Genomic DNA, 22,634 nt, shown 5'->3' with positions numbered 1-22,634 from the left:
GCAGCTGCTGGTCCGCACATGCGCGGACCAGTGGGAGTGGGTGGGTGTGCCCCTCGGAGCCCCGAAAGGACCCGAAACAGGCCAGCTGGGTATGTGCCAAGGATCATGTCATCATCTCACCAGTTACTGCTGAATCAGAGGCGCGCAAAGTTTTTCAGGGGGTTAACGCACAGAACGCGGCTGGGCCAGATGGGATTCCAGGTCGGTTGTTCAGAGGAAGCGTGACGCAGCTATCAGGAGTTTTTACAAGATTTACAGCTAATCCCTCTCGGAGGGTTTAGTTAGGACCATCATGTTTCAAAGTAACTACATTAATTCCAGTATCGAAAAAATAATAGCCAACTGGTCTAAACGTTCTGTATAGTGATATAACAAGATGTGAAAATAAAGACACCTTCCTTGTAGGTTTGAGAAGTCAAAGAGCTGATCGACACATAGTTTGAACAAGTAGACACAGTAGACCTCAGGGGAGTAACTATCGATAGCTCATCATCTTGGTCTACTCTACACATAAACAATATTGTTGTGAAAATGGGAAGAGGAAGTCGGTACGACTAGGAATTGTTCTGCTTTCATTACTCCCTCCATAATGAAATCAGTTACACTTTGTTTATATGTCGGTTAGATTACTGCTTGTAATCTGGTCATCAGCTCCAAAATCTGATTAGAAAAAGTTGTAGGTTGCTCAGACTAAAGCTCGTCTGGACTGGCACTAGACTGTTCATACAGTACAAGCATTCGGTACAGCATATGCATGAACATCTGGCATGGCTAATGGTTGAACAGAAATTAAAGGAGAGTCTTCTAATGCAACGGCGGAACAGCTAGCTTGGCTCACCAGTTACAAATGTGTGTGTCTGTGTGTCTCAATAGTACTCTTATCTACAGATTATCTACAATCCTACTGTAGTAATGAACAAAATTACTTTCTAAACAAGAGATATCTTGCCAAGTCAAGTATGTAACTGCTATTTGTGTATTTGTTTACTGGACTGTTGGATTTGATTTTATCCAACTATAAATGCACGAAGTCTCTGTGTGTACGTCTGTAGGTCTGTAATCCATGTAACTCAAGAACCGTTAGCCCCACAGACTTCAAATTCGACACAAGCGTTCCACACCACCACAGGGGGTGGGTCGGTCGGACCCACGGTTGTCCAGAACCGCCCCAAAAAGCCCTCTCCCCTGCCCGGGCTGTGGACAGTGCCCCTGTCCAGGGTCCATGAGCTGGCATGTTCTGACCTCACAACACTCCATATTTGGTTATGGTTTACACAGAACTCCATATAAAGGAATAAAGGGACATCATTCTGACGCTGGGCATAAAAGGGACACAGACATAATATCTGGGTGGGGCATTAATTTCCAACTTGCATCATTCCAAGTAGGCCAGTGCACACTGTTCTTGAGTTACGTGCATTACAGCAGGGGTCGGCAACCTTTTTTAAACAAAGTGCCATGTTTTTAGTTTCTAGATAGTCAGTGTGTCACTTTAATGACTCCAACATGCTTTGATTGTCCACGAATATAACCTTTTCCCTTGTTAAATATTCTTTCACATTGTTTTAATGATCATTAGACTCAGAGCATAGCCCTCCTATCTCCCTCCCCAGTCAGAGTTCAGAGTTTTAATGAATATAAAATGATGTGCAGGATGTAATTTACATACAAATATGAGTGAATTAATTTATTTGACTACATTTTTTAAATTGTTTATTTACCGGTAGTTCTTTTTTTTAATGCCAGTGTGCCAGTCAGTGATCACCGTCCTTTGTGCCAAGGTTGCCTACCCCTGCATTACAGCTGTACACACATACAGACAGACGTACAGAAAGATAGACATGGCGCATTTATAGAAGATACGATTTCACGATATTTTGAACAAAGAATATTTTCCAGAAAAATGACCGAAAATCTGTTTTTTAATGATTAAAAATAATAGGCAAAATTACTTAATTTCTGTGCAACAACTGTAAACATGCTTTCTTGTTTAGAATCTAGCTAGAACCTAACATGTAAAAAAAAGATTTATCTGATGGCATCTTAGGATAGATGTAGTAGACCTATTTGACAGTGCAGAAACATAATTGCCTTCTTTGATACATGTATTACGGCCAAGCTACACCGGGCATGTGTGCGTTTGACGTAAGCGCACTGCGCACACAAAGTATGCGTGCGAAATGCCCTGGCTACACCAGATCTGTGGCGCGCGGCAGATTTGTGCGGGACCTTCCGGGAGGATATATAGATACGCGCGCATGGGGGCATACGCACGTAATTTTTTTTAGAACCGATCCTATTTTTAGAGAACACGTAGGATGGCCCGCGGTATCCGTGCGTCTGGTGTAGCTGGTATCATTGACATATATTGGTCCTATCCAAACTCACTGTACGCATGCAGTAAACGCACGCAGTAAACACCAGGCAAAATTGCCTGGTGTAGCTTGGCCGTTAATGAGCATAAATGACCATCACCTGGGCACAGTCACACACACACAGCTCCCCTCTGCAGTGCTCCATTACTGAAAGTGACTGCATGGAGTCTGTCTTTTTTCTCTCCAAAAGCACTTGAATATGATGGAATATGATTAAAGCTCACACACCATAATTCACTAGCCTAATTTTTTTTTTATCGATTCATGCTATATATATATATATATATATATATATATATATATATATATATATATATATATAATTATTTATTTATTTAAAACTTTTTCCTTTTTTTTTTTTACATTTGTATTGTATTTGCATTGTTCTGGACCCCAGGAAGACTAGAGGCTCATTCATGTGTCTCTAATGGGGATCCTTTAATAAACAAACAAACAGCAGGTTGCCACCCATAGATTACAACTCAAGTGTTCAACAGCAAAGTCGCGTCCAGACTCAATACTGACACGGCAGTGATAGGCCTAATCACTATCAGTGATGACAATGAGACAGCCTACACTATACAGGAGAAGCAGAGAACCTGACATAATGGTGCCAGGAGAACAACCTGGCTTTCAACATTGACATGACCAAAAAGCTGATCGTGGACTACATGTTAACAGGCAGAGAGCACACACCGCATTCCATCGATGGGGCCCGCAGTGGAGAGGGTCAGCGACTTCAAATTCAACACAACATGGCCTGGTTGCTATATATGTTTATTACCGGTATATTACGATTATTGCTGCTACAATGTCTGAGGATACCAGAACAAAATGTTACTCTTATGTACCTGTAAAAACAAGATGCAACAATAAAGTAACCTTGAACCTCAAACAACCCCGAAACATTGTCATCACATGCACCACACAAACTCCTCTCAAACTAGCCTCTCCTGGCAGAGATTTCATCTAATGATTCTTGTTTGAATTGGATGTCTCACAAAATCAACTTTAAGGGAATGCACCTTCTTTACATCATTTTTTTGTTCTTGAGCTCAGCGAACAGTGCATGAATTGTACCTGCAGGGTAGCTCAGTTTTGTAGAGTGACACTGTGAATCACCAGTTTCTGGGTTCAATACCGGCAGTGGCGTGCAGACATTTAGAGGGGCAGGTGCTCAAGTGAAAAAGGGCACCTTGCGCAGCGCGTGGAACCGGCCAGTTGCCTTAATAGTGTGAGATTTATAGATTTTGGGCCATAAATATAATGTATTATCAAGAATTGATCAATGTCACCATGGTCCACATACTGTACACTGTACAATTTTTTTGTCTTATTTTTTCTCAAAATGGCACATTGCTGTCCAGAGGGCAAGGGCAGGGTAGTACCCCCTAGTGTCTATCTGTGCACGCCACTGAATACGGCGCGGCCAACTCGGTCTATCTATGCGAACAACAGCTTGGATAACTAAGACATGCTGTTATTGCTACAACTTTCACCAAAATGTATGCCAAAATGACTAGAAATGTTCTGATGCTTCAAGCCATCAAGAAATATGAGATTAGGTTAATTTAGCTTATTTTTTGTTTCTACACATTTTGTAATTTGGGGTTTCTGAAGCCAGGAGGATAATAAAAATCATCTGTTACATTCTTTGTGATATTTGTTTTCTCCTCCGTTTCCTGGTATCGAGTGCAAAACTGCAAGTGCCGTCAATGTGAGTTTATTTCATAAGCCTGCGCAGCACACTACATTATGGAGTCCAAAACACACAGAGGACTGGTTCTATCATGCTGGTCCCTATTTGTATTTCTTTCATAGACTGACTGATCAGCTGGTTGACACGCTTTGGCTGCATGCCCTAAATACTTTATTATTTTTACGTCAATTTGGACAGATATTGGGGCCGCTGTGATTTGTGTTCCCCCGCTGCCCCTGTACAAACATATTCGACATATTCGCCTAAATGTAAGTCGCTCTGGATTAAGAGCGTCTGCTAAATGCCTAAATTGTAAATTGTAAATTGTGACACAAGGAATTAACAATCAGCATCCTTTATCATATTGCCCTGTGCCTTTTCATACACGCGCAGGAGGCACACGCTAGGTTTAACATCGCGTGCCTCTTGGCAGAGACCTGCCATCCTGATTCCTGTTTGAACTGGATGTCTCACAAAATCAACTTATAAGGGAAAGCACCGTCTCTGCATCCTCATTTTAGGTTGTTGAGCTCAGTGAACAGTGTATGAATTGTACCTGGGTGGTTCAGTTGGTAGAGTGTATGAATTGTACCTGAGGTAGTTCAGTTGGTAGAGTGTGTGCCTTTGAAATGCTATAGTTTCTGGGTTCAATCAGTGTTGCCTAATGATGATCAGCAGACGTTTCTAGAGGTGGGTCAATGCGGTGCTAAAAGACGCTGCGATGTCATCGTGAGATAACGTCATTACATCATTTAGTAAACTGCATCATTACACAGAAAATACACAATGATATTTGTTTGTTTAGACTCTGGACAGGGCCCATGCCCAGGCTCTGGACAGGGCCCCTGCCCAGGCATCACCATATATGCCGCTGGCCTGTTCTGACATCACAATGTTATTCTGACATCTGCATAGACTCCATATTTGACAAATAACTCCATATATGGGCATAAGCGGGGGACACAGACTAACTAGAAATGCAGTCTGTCGAGCTGCCAACTTGCGCTTTGCACACAAGTTGGCCATGAATGGCCTACTAGTGTGCAAGCAGAGCGTGCAACCTACTGCTGACTCCTGTCAACTTACTGCCCACCCTGACCTAATTTCCCCTTTCTGTCAATGGCAAATATGAGACTTGACTTGAGGGGACAAAAGCTCACAAATAAAGTGCCTAGACCTGTTAGATCTCTATATAACTCTGTTTGAACCGGCCACATATGTCAGTGTTGTCCCTCGGCCAACCAAGGACACACACACACACACACACACACACACACACACACACACTCAAACACATACCCAGCCGATCACCCAGCCAATGACCAAACGTGCCTTAGTTACGTCATCAGCCAATCCCTGATTGTCCGAGCGACGACACCGACATACGCAACCGATGACAGTACTTGTACGCTCCGCTCGCGCAAGTAATAACTGGGTGGGGCATGCATTTCCAACTTGCATCGTTCCAAACGGATACCGCTCTAGTATATATAAATATATATATGTCACAACTAGTGCACATCGCTGCATGTCAAATACAATGATGTACGATAAGAGCGCACGTCACTTCACACAGGCGTGATTTTTCATTTAGAGGGAATTATTTTTTAGACACTCTTTAAAAGTTGCCAAATGTATTATGAAAAGTACCTCAATTTGTTGGTAGCTGCAATCTGAAAGGTTGCTAAAGCTAGCAACCAAATCACTAAGTTGGCAAACTGGGTACAATACCCATTCGGGACAGTGATGAATATTATCATTTCATATAGATCAGTGGCTCTGAAAGTGGGGACCTTGGGACTGCTGTTTTTCCAGAATTTCTTCAAAACGCAGAAAGGACCTTAAGTTAACACATCTGTAACTCGGCGTGTACAAATGGAACCATTTTGTACACTCTTTAGTAATGGATCTGTGGCATAATGCAGAGCAAATTGAGGACCCTTGAAATTAAAATGTTTGAGAACCACTGATCTCTAGATAATACCTATTTATGTAGATCAGTTACTTTGTGCAAAAATGATCTTCTTCATCCATAGCAGAGAGGAACTGGATGAGTCATCCTCATCTGGCCAATCAGAGAATAGGCTCTGTGGAGTTCCAGTTGACAACCGCATCTTTCCACCTGGGTACAAAGAAAATAATTATCATATTTCGGTCATGTCAACCTGACCGAAATACTAGTTGAATGTCAACCTGACTAATTACCTGACCTATTAATTTAAAAACAGAGCTTAACAAAAATAAATACAATTTTGAGTAACGCCGGGGCTCCACTGCAGCGACTGGGCGTCCATCATTATCACGTCTTCGTCAACACAGGGAATGTTCCCTTTTTAATCAATGAAGGGTGCTCCACTCCACGGTTGGGTTTGGACGGCGTCACCCATTCTCTCCGGTTCATTTTTTGACGCCATCCATCCAAGAGCTACGCGATGGAGCTCCAGCACAATATACAGTATAAAATGGTAGACATTTTATTATAATAAATTAAGACAGATTTCTTTCTGAGCAACATGTAAGTCACCCAAGACTGGTTAGCAACAAATCAAAACATATGTATCTATTACATGATCTTTGCAAAGTGTTTAATGGTGCAACAGGGGACATAAATACACATATACATGAAGTGATACAATGTGTTTCTGTCCATCCATGAAGGAAAGACAGAGAATGTGTGGGTGAAAAACACCAAAATGCTCACTTTGTCCGAATGCAATGTTCCAGCGGAGGAATGAGGTCAGGGTCGACATCTTGGGAGGCAAGGGCCGGGATGCCGACAGCTAAAAGCAGACACAGTCAGTTAGTCCGGGTTAACTCTGAGGGCCCTATTTGAACGATCTATGGCACCTGGTGCACAAGTGCTTTGGGGAGTGTCCAACTCCACTTAGAAACCAGATTCTACAAATGTCTTCTAAATCCTGACAGTTTTCTGAAAAACACACAATGTCAGTTGTGATCAAACTTTTTCATGTCAAGGAGGCCCAGAATTGTATTTAGCCGCCGACCCCCATCTGAAAATATTTTGTGCCACATTTTCACTATTTGTGTGCTATGAGCTGTGATATCTGCTATCTCTTTGATTGATTGATTAACAGTTTGCAGAATTACAGTACATTTCAAGTACAACTCAATACAACAACTGTTAACTGTGAGTGGACGACACCATAAAGCATTGCAGTTGTTTACAATAGGGCCCACCATTTTCATCAAAACAATTAGAGACAGTACGAATATACACAACTATGTAGTCAAAACAGGAAATCATCATAGAGGAGGTAAAAAGGGAAAAGAAACATATACAGTGAGGGGGGATTCAGATTTTACGGGGGCCAGTTTCGAATTGCAGCCGTCCGTAGGTGCCCTTGATGGCGGTTTTGAAGGAGTCAAGGGATTTGCATGTCTTAATGACTGTTGGTAGGGCGTTCCACATTTTGGTGGCAACAGCTAAGGTTTAAAATAATGGTTAAAGTGGTTAAAAGCTAAGGTGTCACAGATGCATTCCAGCCAGGTCTTAATGGGTTAAGCTATGCTGGGTGAAAAGTAAGACACAAATGGTTGTATTTAGCCTCTGAATTAGTCATAGTTGTGTTTTGGGTGCAACAATGAATTAAAACAATCAGTGTCATCTCACACTGCTTTAAAAAAAAGGCAGGTGCACCTGCACTTAGATAACGGATCTGTTTGTGAGCTTCTTTTGGCATCACAAGAGCAGTTGCACAATGCCAAAAGCAATAATGACTCAGGAGACAGGGAAACAAAAGCTCACCAAAAACATCTAGTGGAAACAGGTGGCGGACCACCTACTAACTGTACTATTGAAGATCAACTACAACTGACTTCAACTGAGTGCTGCTGCTAGCAATGGCATAGCCTATTTGCAGTTCAGACCCGCACCTTCCTGTAAGTCCTGTAAGGTGTCCTCATGTCCAAGAGACGTCTGTGATACCTTGGCAAACATGTTCTTAGTTAGGGCCTTTATTTAGATAAACTATTAAAGCATGCACGCTGCAATGGCTGCACGCTACAGTATGTGTCAAGAGCCCAAAATGGTAATTCATAACCTTTTACACCAGTGCATACTGCATAGAGAAAGAAAAGAAAAAAATCACACCCGTGTGAAGTGAGTGGTGCAACTCCGTGTGGGGGGGACGGGGGGCGGAAGTTCCAGACCCAAAGGAGCGCACCCAGGGTATCGGCCCGATTCCGGCGAGCCACCCCATGTCCGAAACGGTTGAGAAATGACAGAGTTACCGTGTGGGGGGTCCCTCTACTGTACTGTACTGTAACTGTACTGTACTGGCACACCCGAAATCACCATATATACAGTTAATAATATTAACTGTATATATGGTGATTTCGGTGTAATAAAGCACACACACAAACACACACGCACATATTATGTGCGTGTGTGTTTGTGTGTGTGCTAGGTTGCGCACAGGTGGTGAAAAACAACCATGCTGTTTTCGTGCTCAGACGCACCCAGCCACCCACCCACACACAGCTCCGTAAGGGAGTGGTTGCACCACTCAAAAACCCAGAAGCGTATCTCTCTAGGTCGTCCTTAGACGAGCCCTCCATCGTTGCTTCCAGTCACCCCGGTTCTCCATACTAGCTCATTGGTGCTTTGCGCTCCTGCGTCTTTCTTGAGTACATCCACATACAGTATGTTAATGTGTCCTCGTGACCAGTGCCCCTGTGTTAGTTTATGTTATGTTTATGATTATGTTTCTAGTTTGCTGGCTGGCAGCTCTTGGTGTCTTTGGCAGTGACCTCACAACGTGTCGATGTAGATCAGCTAGTTGAACTATTCAAAAATGTTTTTCAAAATAGTAAAAAAGGCAAAGTACTTTAGGGATACGGGGTTTAGCATGGACGGAAATAGAGCTCATGGTCTCCATTGCCCGGGAGGGAGACCGTAGGTCAATCGTACCTGTGTGGATCAAGTCAAATGCCTTTTTTAAGTCGATAAAGCACAACACGGCGGACATATTGTTCCCTTTTAACCTCCTATGGGTTCATTCATGACCATATTTTCTATCAGCATTAAAGTGTCTGACCATGAAAATGATTTACGTTGTTGGTTGCTCCAAGCACGGAAAATTGGCTGGTGCCCATCGGACACTCGTCTCATGCAACATGGATATTATGGCCCAGAGCATTATGTTATTGAACCGCATTGTTGAATCCCTCAGCAAAGAAAGTCATCTACCATGTTGAACGTTAGTGATGTAATGTGTCATCGTCATTTGGATTGTAAGCAGAGTGCATGCACATCTGTATACCCCCAAGTAAAGATAGCAATGTGCCAACAACTGTGCTCTGCAGTCTGCACCAAAGGGCCATGAGAGAAAAGATTTACCCAAATCCATGATTGAATTAACAGCGAGGATTACACCCAGCACACCTGCTGAAAACTAAAGAGATGTGCACAGATAATGTGACACCCCCACATTAACATACAGCAGTTGTTCCCAAACTTTTTCATGCCAAGGACCCCCAAAATGATACTCATTAGCCTGCGGACCCCCCCATTTGCCAAGGACCCCCATAAGAGAAGAGTTTTACGGCTCTAGCAGTGATTTTCAACCATTTTCATTTGAAGGGCCCCCGGTTTGAACTGAATTAGGCTACGGTCCCCTAATTACTGGCATTTCTATCTCTGGGACCCCCATTTATATTGTAAAATCAAAGTTAATTTAACTCTGAGAGTTAAATTAACCAAATGGAACCAAATTAATCATTTGTACACTCTCTGAGTCCACCTGGAACTCCCTCAAGGACCCCTAGGGGTCCCCGGACCCCACTTTGGGAACCACTGACATACAGCACTGAAAAACGCTACATACAGACAGTGAGGCGGATCTCTTCCTGTTGATTGGCCAATCCATCATAGTAATACAAGTCAAAATCCTGGGCCTCATCCCGTTTGGTCAACAGCTCCCTCTGCAGGCCAAACAGCACACTGAAGTGGCTCTCGCTGAATACCACCCAGATAGGGAAACGAGGGGTCTGCAGGCGTGCTCCCACCTTGGAGTAGAACACAGCAAGGTGGAATAGAGCAGGAAAGCATAGAATATTGAATACAATAAAATATAATAAAGCAGAGCAGAATAGAGTGTAATAGTACTGTGGTTGAGTAAAGTGCTACAAATGAACTTGTACCTAGACTAGAATACATGTGTGCAAGAAAAAGATTACTTAGCATCTGTGGACAAGCAACGGGCATACATCTAAATAATCTACAATGCATCTGTAAGCAACATAGTCATATTTTCTTACACGTTTATCAGATAGAGATAAACTGTGTTCTGGCTGGGAAACCAAAGTTGCAGTACTGCAGAGAGGAGCAAGAGCTGGAGCTGAGACACACTCACAAATAACTCACCTCACAAATATTGTAATGTTCAAATAAGGAGAGCAAGCCAATATCACAGTGGCCCTTGATGCCTTTGAGAAGGGTCAAGTTGCCGTTGCCCGAGTCCAGCTCCATATCGTTGTCAAAGACATTAGAGACTGCACTTCCACACAGCAACAGGTTCACCAACTCCTGAGGTGGGAACGGGAGAGTAATACATTATGCTAGTGTCCCAGTTCTTTTCATTATCCTGGCATTCCCATTTTAGTCATGTTCTCAAACAGATTTCAAACCTTAAAAAAAAAGAGAAAGAAATGAGACCAAGGCACTCTTGTGGAGAAGTCAATGGATAGAAAGAATAAAAAACTCCTTGGCCCGGACGGCTGGCGCTATGTCTGATCAATATAGACAAAAAAAGCCCTAAAGAAATATCGTAAAAAATATATATAATATAGACTAGACAATATGTTGACTTGAGCATAGGCTTCTCCCATAAGAATATAGTAATTAATCATATCAGTTGTATTTATTTTGTCCCTCATGTTTGTGTGTATGAATGCATGTGCTTGCCACAATACATTTCCGCTGTCTCATTACAGAACACTGTTCATTCTTGTTCTCAATAAGCAGCTGCGCACAAAATACATTTCTTTAAGAGACTAAACAAAAACAACCATGAATAATTGCAACTTGTATTGGCAAGAAAAAATATTCCAAAGATGATGATGAAGTGGTACCTGTGTGCAGTAGCCATAAGCTCCTATAAGTGTGGTAGTGGGGACGTCCATATCATCTCTCACTCTGACAAGGACAAAAATCACTGTATTGTATGAATATAATCTCCAATCATAATAATAATAATACTCTGCTATTAACTGTGAAATTCAGCCTCACTTCTTTCCTTTTGTGACCATGCACCTTTTGTGTATTTGGTAAATGTGATAGTGTGTCTGTTATCTCCTTTGTCTCTTTCTCTATTTTCATGACTATATTTTTCTAAAACAAATGCTGGCAGCTTGTAGGGACTATAATTCACACTTTTTTACACTTGTAAACTTGTTAATCATACTCTCTGGCTCAAGAGTATTTTTCTACACTACTGTTTGTGTGCAGTGCACACAATAGAAAAAACAAAGATTGTGCATTCTTACTTTTCAATAGATCGAGACAGAACAGCAGAGATGGTGAGCAGTATGCACCCTAAGGCTCCATTCTCAAACTGTTGGCAAATAATATTAAATATAACATTGTTAAGAGAGTGTAAGTGATCTCTTTAAATAAGTATATTCAGAAAGCAATTACTCTAATAGTGTGTTTGTTCAGTAACAGGTCACAGGTGTCTCCATGTCTCTAGTCTCCACGCTCTTTAAAAAAAACATTTTCAGGTGAGGATATCAATTTTATCCAATCAGGAGAGAGAACTCATACAGGATAAACAAGTGTAATTGAAAGACAAAAACAATGAGCAGACAAATTTGGAACTACAACACTATAAAATTGATTGAATCTTCTGATTCGATAAAATTGGTATCCCGACCGTTTGCTAAAGAGCTGGAGAGATGAAATATAGAGCTTAAACTAATAATAATAATAATACTTTTACAATAATATAGACACAGTTTAACTGTTTAAAGATAAAGTGAGCAAAACTTGATATACAGTACAGTTACTTACCAGCTGAATGTGCTGCTCCAAAAGCAACTGCAGATCCTTGAGATTATCAACAGTGATGCACATTATCTATAGGAGACAAATGGGTGTTTAAATGGTTTCAACTCCTACAAAGTAGTACTGATAAGCAGACAGCCTTGCTATGGTCATGTCACGACCTCCGTGGAGATTTAACCTGGAGATTTAATTGTACATACAGTCACAGTATACACATGAAGTGAAATTGGGTGTAGCCATATCAGACAGAAAGTCAGATTCAAGTTGACACCTACAGTACTTTCAATATTAAATTGATCAGATTATGTTTATTACACTATTATTCAATTATGTCCAAAGTATAAAATGTATAAAATGTTGTTTATTTTGTCTAAATACAGTATGTTAACATACAAATATTCAGCAGCTATGCCAAAGTACAGTACAGCAACAATAAGCACACAAATTAGTGTGAATATTTGTATCCATCTGAAAGTATCTTGACAATACCATGTGTACATAAGAGTACACATTAATATGGGTGGCCTCAGCGGTTTGTCATAGTACAGCGTACCTTTTCAAACACGCCTTCAGATTTGAAATGTACAGGTGGGATGAAATTATTTCTTCCTGAAGTTCTGTTAAAGAAGGGGAGAAATAAATAAAATAAATAACAACAATAGTAACCTAAATATTAGAAATATTAACACAAAAAAGTTACAAAGTACTTTACTTTACATAATAAAATAAAAAAGAAGATTAACTAAACATATGGTAATATAGGCCTACCCTATAATTATAAGAACAAAGTAAGCACATACAATTAAAGAATGGCACTTGACATTAATACTGGAGCTAATGTGGGCTTTATATTTTGTTTTATAATTTGTACAGTTTGTTGTGTCTTGTCTCAAGCTGGGTCACAATGGAAACAATCTTTGGCTTTTTTGTGTATAATCCACATTGGTGTTTTTCTAAATAGTGACATTGTGGTGATTTTTTAACTGCTAATAAAGTATTCTATTCATCAAAACGTCTGTAATAAGACCACTTAATAACCCCAATGTCATACCATACGCCTCATCTCTTACCCGCCTAAGTGAGGTTTCACATCCTTTCCTTAGGGGCTGTGTCCACCAAGATGTTTTGTCTTGAGAATGTTTTTGTTGTTTAGTTTACAATGGGAGAGCCGTGTTTTTGGGAACTCCAGCAGTGTGATGAGGCGCTGAACAGCTGTTTTGCTCTTGCGTGTTCACGTGAGGAGTTTTATTTGCTTACCGAGAGCTGAAATATTTTCAACTCTGACGTTTGGAAGTGTTTTTAGAGCGGAAGAAACGTGTTGGACAGTCTGGACACTAGTCTTATAATTCAATAGCTACATCAGATCCTGTAAATGCGGCTACCTGTACATACGTCACAGAGAGCCAAACTGAACAAGAACTTTTTTTGCTTTGGCAATCCGAAGAAAGTTCAGGGAGGATGAAAGTGTTTCGTTCTGAACCCAAGACCCAGCCCCCTCAGTAATCTGCCCATATATCTTAATGAATCTGCTTAGCGACACCACAGGACCTTCCGTGCGTCTTAATACCTGGATATCCCCCTGCTGTGAAGATTTGTCACAGAGATACGGAAAGGTAACACAACCTGTAGCACTTCTGGTGACAGATTTTGTTCATGTATGGTCACTCAGATAGGTATTCCAGTTGTTTATACCTCCTGAAGGCTTGCCCTTGAGACTACACCTCTCCTCAGCTCTACTCCAAACTATCACTGGTTTTGCTGCTGGCAGGATGAAGCCTAGTGATTTTTACTAGACGACTAGTTGTTTAACTAGTTTATAATATTTAAAAACTGTGTACATTGGTGACTATAACTATAGTCCATCTGATCTTGAGGCCTACTTTTTTTCTTTTTTCTTATCAACTAGTCAACTAGTACCAACAAGGTCAACTAGTGGATTTACTAGTCGACTAGTTGCTAAAAGCCCTACATCACGCCCAACTTGAACATTTGACCAACTTCTGACCGTTCAGAGAGGCCCAGCTGAAGTTCTGAATGACGCTGTGTGCAGACCTACCGTAGCTACCGTACCCCTGTACATTAAATCCCTTGGCACTATCATCTCTGCTCACAATATATCCTATCACTGCTATGCCGACGACACACAACTGTTTCTATCCTTCCCCCCCCTCTGCCACCCAGGTGGAAGACCGCATCACTGCATGCGTGGCTGACATCTCACAGTGGATGTCTTCCAACCACCTCAAGCTGAACCCAGACAAGACTGAGCTTCTGTTCTTCCCAGCTAAGTCCTGCCCTATGCGGGAGCTAACTATCTCCATAGACAACGCCTTGGTAAAGTCTGTCCCGACAGCCAGGAACCTTGGCGTTGTCCTGGACAGTCAGCTCTCGTTCAAAACACACATCACAGCTGTCACTCGATCCTGTAGGTTTACAGTCTATAACATACGACGAATTAGACCGTTCCTCACCCAGGAGTCAGCCCAGCTCCTAATCCGGACAACAGTCTTGTCAAAACTTGACTATTGTAACTCCCTCCTTACCGGCCTACCGGCATGTGCACTTAAGCCCCTCCAACTGATCCAAAATGCAGCAGCTCGCTTGGTCTTCAACCAGCCAATATTCTCACACGCCCCCCCCCCCCTTCTCCGCTCCCTCCATTGGCTCCCGGTCGCTGCCCGCACAGAATACAAAACTCTGATGCTGGCATTCAAAGCAACCAAAGGCATGGCTCCCCCATATCTCACAAGTATGATTGTACCCTACAAACCCTCCCGCGCACTCAGATCAGCCAACGCAGGGAAGCTGGGGGTACCTTCACTAAAAACGCCGGGACAACGCTCCACACGTCCCAAACTCTTCTACCTTCTGGCTCCAAAACTATGGAATGCACTTCCCATCACAGTCAGAACTGCAGCCTCAATCCCAATCTTCCGCCGTAGTCTGAAAACCCACCTCTTCAGACTCACTCCACCATGGCCCGTAGCACTTGCCCTAGCCTAGCCCCTTAGATAGCGTTTTATGTCGACTTAGATAGTATTTTAGACAGCTCGTTACGTAAATGGTGCATTTATATAGCGCCTTTATCCAAGGCGCTTTACAGAGATTGTGCATTACATTCACCCATTCACACACACATTCATACACCGATGGCAGCGGAAACCATGCAAGGCACCAACTAGCACATCGGGAGCAATTAGGGGTTCAGTGTCTTGCTCAAGGACACTTCGACAGTAACTCTGGGGGAGCCCGGGTTCGAACTGGCAACCTTACGGTTACCATCCAGGCACTCTACCCCTGAGCCACCGCCGCCCCCATAGACAGCACTAGAATTGCATTTCATGTACCGGTAGTCATAGCACTTTATAGTACACATGTATATTGTATAATATATAATATAGTATAATATGTGTAGTTGACATAGATACTCCACTATTACGTTCTTAGTTTATACACGATTCATGATAACTACTTTTTATATATGTAATGTATGATATGCTTTTGTTTTTGCTTAAATGTAAGTCGCTCTGGATAAAGAGCGCCTGCTAAATGCCTAAATTGTAAATTGTAAGAAGCAGTGTTTGGTGATACAACTTAATCTGTAGAAATGTTTCAGCTTACATTGCAACGGTTGCTTGTTTCTGCTCCCCAGCTCTCCATAGCACCTCAGCAGCTGCTAACATGAGACACTTTCTTCGAGTGGAACAGGAAGGTCTTAAGCCCCTGGAAACAACATTACATGAATTCCTGGTCAGCTGATCCAAATGAATCCTTATTCTAATACTTTGAATTGTCTATTCTAATCAAAGTATATCTCGATGTGAGTTTATCAGGCTGTTAACGTTAGAACAATCTATTCTAAGTGATTATAGTTGGTCATGTATATAATCTTATACTATAGGGTATAAGCTTCAATCAGAGAGGGACCTACTGAAGGCCTGTGTTGCTCCCATTGGCCCCTTCAAATAAGATTTTCTTTAGGACACAAGCTTGGATGGAAGCCAGCACTCCACACGGACCACCCTGAAAAACAACGCAGTCAGGTTCCAACAGTATTTCCCACAACGTATCCATTAGGTTAAGTATATAACTCCATAATTCAATGCATTACATGATTTTACCAACCTTTTTCTGAACAATTCCATATGTCAGGTCAGGTGTTTCTGAGAATGTGAAACCCTGATTCCTCCACTCAATACTGAAGCAACTTGAGCTGGAACCTAGGAAGATCTCCTTCAATGCCTGAAAGAATACACAAACAGAGAAGAAACACTATTATGCAAAATCTACAGTCTTACAACAGAGTCACACTACACAAATACAGTAGTAGATCTAAAGGTAGCTTGGCAATTTTCGGCAAGCTACTCCGCTGTATGGACAAAGTATACATCAGGCTTTATTGAAAGGATCCTGCAGAAAATGTGCTAAAATATCACGCTGTGGTCTCCCTACAATGGCAGTGTGCAGGTCCATGGGATAGCTGTCATAGCTGCACTGGGGGATGGGCCTGGCAGAGTGGAGGGAAAGGGTGGAGAGTTCACGCAACTCCTCATCATCATCAATGTCATCTGGAAATCCATAAGATGAATCAGAATCATTTTATTGTCACATCACAGAATTACAAAGCAAAAGAGTGGGTGAAATTCATTTTTGTGCATAAACATACAATTATATACTTGATTAAAATGGCAAATGTCGTCAGAAAGCACAATGGAGACAGACGCTAAAGAGAGGGGTAGTAGAGGAAAGATGACATGCAGTGGTGGAGAAGAGTACTGCATGTCAGTGCATTTTGCTGAAGTAAAAGTAGCAATACCACAAGGTAGAACTACTGTTTTCCGTAATATGTAAATGTCCTCTATTCAATATTTTCCTTTAACTAGAAATATTGACATCAAAATAACTTACAGTACAAATTATGTAGAATGGCCCATTTCCAATCTTGGACTGCATCATTCATTCAGCTGGTAATGGTGGGGCTGATATTACTTTACTTTATGTGCTGCTCGGTAGCTAAATAACCTATAATAATACTTTATAATGTATCAGTTGATTTATGTTTTGTATTAATAATCTAAAACTACAAAGTAATTAATGCTATCAATTTATTTTAGTGTAAAAAGTCCATATCAGCCTCAGGTGTAGTGGAATAGATGAATAAAATAGAAAGAAATGGAAACACAACATAAAAGTACCTCAAAGTGTACCTATGTACAGTACTTGAGTAAATGTACCTGTGTTCACTGAGGAACACAAGTGCTGAGCAAGGTTCACACCATGGAGGTGACCACATAGTCAGTGCACCGTAAACTGTAACTATGATGAATAGAGCTTTCACACCTGGCACCTACCCAGAATCATCTCAGACAGGTGCTTGTCATTCATGTTTTGATTGCTCAATGACTTTTTTCTAGGGAAAAGGCAGACAAAGAAATACAAATAAATAAGACTTCTGACCAAATAAATGGAAACTTATAGATTTAAGTGGTCTTTATCAGGTCTCAGAGAAACAAACACTTTATTTAGAACACACCCAAATCAAATCATATTACGGCGTATGTGTTCAATCAATTATTCAATCAAAGCAAACAGCATAAGCAATATTAGTTTGCCTCTTCTACAAAAATAAAAGTTACAAGGCTGCATTCTGGAGTGTCATCCGCCATGCGTGCCAAGCTCTGTCCCTTGTATTATACCGTACTTGTTGTATTATTTCCCACCACGAAGTAACCTCGTGTCAGTGTCACCAGGCTATCCAACTAGGAGGTCTGGTAAGACGGGCAGTGTCGGTAGGCCAATCAGAGGTAGGCGGGTGTTACCATGTCTATCAAAACCCCAAGGTATGTACTTACTTCCTGAGCTTGTCTTTCTCAAAAGGTTCTTCACTCCATCCTTTCTCTGGTGGACTCCGTGACGGCTGACTCGCCTTAGTTGACCTAGACGTGTGGAGCCGAGTTAGCCCACTTTTTGGGCTTCTTTCATGTGAGCCAGTCATCGAAGGCCCACCCCTGGTAGAAATGCTGGTGTCTTCCTCATTTCCAAGCAAGGGATGAGGCACGCTTGCCCTTCGACTCTGCCTTTTCTTGCTCGATTCCTTCAAATCAAAACTAGATTTTCTTAGGAACTGTATTAAAAGCTCAGCTTACAGTATATTTAACTTTTTTGACCACATTTATATCGGCAATTGTGCAGCTAGTGTCTACTTTTGAAAATGGCTTCAAATTAAGTTCACTTTCACATTTTCAAATCAGTTTGAAAATGTTGCACTTTTTGACAGAGAAATCTGGCATCGACGCTCTATTCACAGTAAGTGGGGAGGACTACCTACCTGGGATGAACTTGCTACTGGACCAGCCATCATACCACGTCTAATACGTGTGTGTGTTCTGTTCTTTTGGGCATTCTCAGTGATGCCGTTATGGCTCTCTGAGATGACCAGTGTCTGGTCTCTTTGGATGTCTGAGGTACCACTCCAGAAATCTGTCCAGTCGTGCCCGGTGTGTCTGTCGCTCTCAGATAATGACGTGGTGCTTTGATAAGGATATGCCTCCTCTGGGAATGACCTGTGACACAGAGAAGTGCCTTATGAATCGTTATGAACCTTTATTCTTTCTTTATTCGGATCCCCATTAGCTTCCACAAAGTGGTCGCTAGACCTCCTGGGGTCCACACAAAAATGTATACAATAAAAACAGATAATAATTGAACCTTTCCAACCATTTCTATGGGTATATATGACAATAATAATAAACATGACAGGTTTAAATTACAAAAATACAAACAAGGTACAGAATGTATACACAAGATGCAATATTTAAGCAAAAAAACAATCTCTACCTTGATATGTCATCTTTGCTGCCATGCTGCAGTCTTGAGTTGTCCTCTGTTCTATTGTCATTCATCACTGCTGATGTCCCAGCTACAGCAGTAAGGTTGGCATTTGGGTTATTTTGGGCAGCTCGGAGAGGATCCTCGTTGAAGACTGTGTTGTGTCCCTCAATGTGATGTTTTATAATAATCTCCAACAGTGTTTTTAGAGGATTTTGTTGAACCTGCAACGATTGAGTGGTTACATTAAAAGGTGGTGTATGTGATTTCTTTGTGTTTTTCATTTTGTCTTTTGTTAAAATAAATTAAAGCCTCACTAAGTTTTGTTTTTTAACTTATAAAATCCAATCTGTATGGTTGTAAATACAATATAACTTATACAATTGGGGTGGTTGTACAGAAGACCTGACTGTCTTCACTCGCTCATCCCCTGGGTCACAGTATTAGCCTCGGAAAGAACCGTCTCATATAAGAATTGTGCTCTAAAAATAAACGACGTTTACGATAGTTAGTCACTCATATTTGATACAGTCCGTTTCTGGTGGAAATGCAATTAATTCGGCAGCAGTAACATAGTTTCTAACCTCACCGTCAGTTGATGCTTCATAATCATATTCACGAGTCATGCTCTTTTGTTTATTTTTGGAACACAGTTCTTATATGACACGATATTAAACACATCTAGGTAGGATGCGACCATTACGTCAGACGTCGGTGCTTCGATGCTGCCTGTAAGAGCCATTTGAGCCACTGTCAATCAACTTCAGGTTGCCATGGTTACAGGGAGGGTATTTAATCCTGGCCCTAATCAGGCGCAGGTGTTGCCAGTAGCAGAGGCAAACAGTTTTTGTGTAGACTGTGTGCTGATGACCTGTATCCTGTGTGCGTCGACGGTTTATTTATGTTTAATTGTATGCAAGAGTATAGGACTTTGAGCAGAATAAATATCATCTAATATAAACTCAGTGAACGTTTGGATATCAGTTTCTGGAGCACATGTCTGAACTTCCTCGACAACCAGTCCAGTATCACCCAAGTATAGGGACTTGGGCGTTACATAGCCCCTTTCGGGACCCTACATAAAGCTTTTCTGAAATTTTTATGAGTTTTATGTTGGGTCCCTGGTCATAACTATATTTTCGTATGGGAATTCCAGAACGCGGAAGTATACATGCTCTCTAAGATTGAATCTGCGCCGTGTGACGGTCTTTTTTTGCTTGAGTTATTCTGAATTCGGGAACTTTAAGTACCTATACATCCCGCTGCGAATATCTCCTGTGGCGCGGAAGCCGTTAAGTATTTTTAATCTTTGTTTGACCGATTTGGTCGCTTTATTTCTTCTTGTTTGTTTACCGTTTATTGTACCGCCTCCCGGTGTGCGGTTGGCTTGTGCGGCTACGTCCCTGCCTCTGATCTGCTCTGTCATAGCTATAGCGCCACTAGCTAGCCAGATAGGCGGTACAATGAGGTGTCAATAAACAAGGAAGGAAGAGAAGAATCAAAGCGACCAAATCGGTCAAACAAAGTTTTTGTTTTTGTAAAAATACTTAACGGCTTCCGCGCCACAGGAGATATTCGCAGCAGCATGTATGGGTACTTATACTAAACATATTCAGAAACGCTCACACGAAAAAATGTCGTCACAGAGCGCAGACAGGCGCTAAACATAAACGTTGTTTATGTTTAAGAATGGCTGCGTACCAGGTGGCATGGTAGTGGTGCAACAGGACCCAATGCACTGGGTCGAACAAATGTCAGAAACTTCAGTAGCATTGGGTTCTGCTTGGAGGGCTAGGCGTTACACTGCCTTTAGATCATGTCAAAGACCATGTCTCACGTAGACACACAGGATCTGACACAGATTTTGACCCAATGGTCAAGAAATTGATCCCTCAAGCAAGCAGGCCGGCTCTTCTAGCTCAATGGTAGATTGCAGATTGAAAGAGGATAATTCAAGCTTGCCCTACTGCTGCAATGTTGGTGAGTTTACCGTTTAATACAAGCAGATCGGAAATTCGATTTTGATATGGGCTGTCAATGGAGGGTATTGCAACTCTAGATTCATCCAATTCTTTTTTTAAATCTAGTGTTGCAAATTGCGGCTAATTGGAAGTGGTACTGGGACACTATAAAATTGAAGATGATAAATGATCTGTGTTCTATATCCTGATTCGACAAAATTTGCAAACCTGAAAGAGTTTTCTGTTCAATAAAGAGCTGAAGAGACAGGGAGACCCCCGTTCCTGAACATAATATAGAATAGTAGCAATTATTGAATATACTGTAGATCTCTCTCAAACATTTTCATGTCAAGGACTCTAAAGGAATATGTATGTGCCGCTGACCCCCAACTGAAAGTATGTTGTGCCAGGGACCAAATACAAGATTTAGCTTGTCAAAATGTTTCACTTTGGAAAGAAGAAATTTTGCTCCTGGAACCCCACTTTGTTTTAATAAACATAACAAAAAAAACTTACAGCACCTTTAACATTACACTTTAGGTGGCCTCACCTTGTTCTTCTTATAAAGACTTTCCATATGAAGAATCTCTCGTAATTCTGATCTGTTGTTGATGCTGTTGTGTGTGCGAGGAAGCTCTTCATCCATGCAGGCAATAGTTCCTTTGAGTCCCTGCATGTTTGATGAATTGAACAAGGTGGACCCTCTTGTAAACAAGTGTAATGCTTAATTGGGTCGTCCACTCACAGTTAACAGTCTTTGTATTGTATTTCAATCAATCAATTAATCAACATAAACAGTGTTAGCCTGATATAAGCTAACGCTAACTAGCCGCGTTAGCTTGCTGGAAAGGTTGCTTTGCATTTCAAACAGACTGTAGATATTTCAACCGAAGATGCCAACCATGATGGAGCTTCATCCTACTTACCTTTCGACTAAGATATTCCCGCACAAGCGATGAAGTAACCTCCTCTACTGATGCGACCATGGTGGGGGTTTCTGAAATCAGTCTTCTGTTGATACTGTGAAGTGTGAATCTGCATGAAGCATTTTGAACAGTCGACCACAAACTACAACATGTAGAAATTGTGCGCCGTCCGCTGTGCTACTCTGTCTGTAGAGTACACCATATTATAACTCTATGGTGTGTTATGGACCGCCAAAGTATCCTGGAAGTGGAAGCACTAGTAGTAGTGCATCTCTTGGAGTGGAGATCTGTGAAGCTGCACGCACGTCTCGCACAGTTAGTTGCTTGGGAGTGTCTGTTTCCATGGTTACGCTGGGCGCTCTTCTTCTTCATGTGATTTCCGGCAGTCTGGATGAACTTTCGGCACATTGCTGCCTCCTACTGGTCAGCAGTAGACCTTAGCTGCCATGTCACGAATTCAAGCACTGACTGCTTTAATAGTCTGCTTTTACAGTCCTTGCCTGGTTAACTGGCTCTTGAGACTGGCTCATGAGACTCTAGTGTTCTAGTGCTTTCACTGCTTTGCCACTAGCCTACTGCACGGCTGCACTCCAACGCTGGGCACTCACGACTCACCATGACTCACCATGCTGCACTGTCTCCAACGCTGGGCACTCACCATGCTCACCATGCAGTCACCACATGAAACATCACCACCTTGTACAGTCCATACCAAGAATAAAACAAATAAATAAATGCATATGAATGAATGTTTATTTATGTATTGATGTATTAAATGAATGAATGAATAATCGTATATAATTGATAATTGATTGATGATAT

The 22,634-nt window shown here is 41.6% G+C and overlaps 1 protein-coding gene across 1 annotated transcript; it reads right to left on the bottom strand.

Annotated features, from left to right (window-relative positions):
* Window positions 1–5,168: 5,168 nt before the first annotated feature.
* Window positions 5,169–22,054, bottom strand: mindy4 (MINDY lysine 48 deubiquitinase 4). Its single transcript, XM_083767434.1, has 18 exons — window positions 21,813–22,054; window positions 21,437–21,556; window positions 18,935–19,149; window positions 18,426–18,660; window positions 17,950–18,191; window positions 17,449–17,507; window positions 16,550–16,665; window positions 16,223–16,339; window positions 16,029–16,120; window positions 15,719–15,820; window positions 12,651–12,714; window positions 12,104–12,169; window positions 11,581–11,648; window positions 11,167–11,230; window positions 10,460–10,621; window positions 9,921–10,101; window positions 6,776–6,854; window positions 5,169–6,196 (listed from the first exon to the last, which is right to left on the bottom strand). The coding sequence occupies exons 1-18, from the start codon at window positions 21,870–21,872 to the stop codon at window positions 6,148–6,150; spliced, it is 2,091 nt and encodes a 696-aa protein (XP_083623560.1). The 5' UTR covers window positions 21,873–22,054; the 3' UTR covers window positions 5,169–6,147.
* Between the last annotated feature and the right edge of the window lie 580 nt (window positions 22,055–22,634).

This window comes from Protomyctophum parallelum, assembly GCF_964188405.1.
Source record: "Protomyctophum parallelum genome assembly, chromosome: 6".
Taxonomy (NCBI): Eukaryota; Metazoa; Chordata; class Actinopteri; order Myctophiformes; family Myctophidae; genus Protomyctophum; species Protomyctophum parallelum.
This window is presented reverse-complemented; position numbering and strand designations above follow the sequence as displayed.

Coding starts and splice junctions, on each gene's coding strand:
- mindy4 (XM_083767434.1), bottom strand. CDS start 21,872: ATGGTCGCATCAGTAGAGGAGGTTACTTCATCGCTTGTGCGGGAATAT. Junction 18,192..18,425: donor CAGTAGCAAGTTCATCCCAG/GTAGGTAGTCCT, acceptor TTTGATTTGAAG/GAATCGAGCAAGAAAAGGCA. Junction 15,821..16,028: donor GGGAGCAACACAGGCCTTCA/GTAGGTCCCTCT, acceptor TGTTGTTTCCAG/GGGCTTAAGACCTTCCTGTT.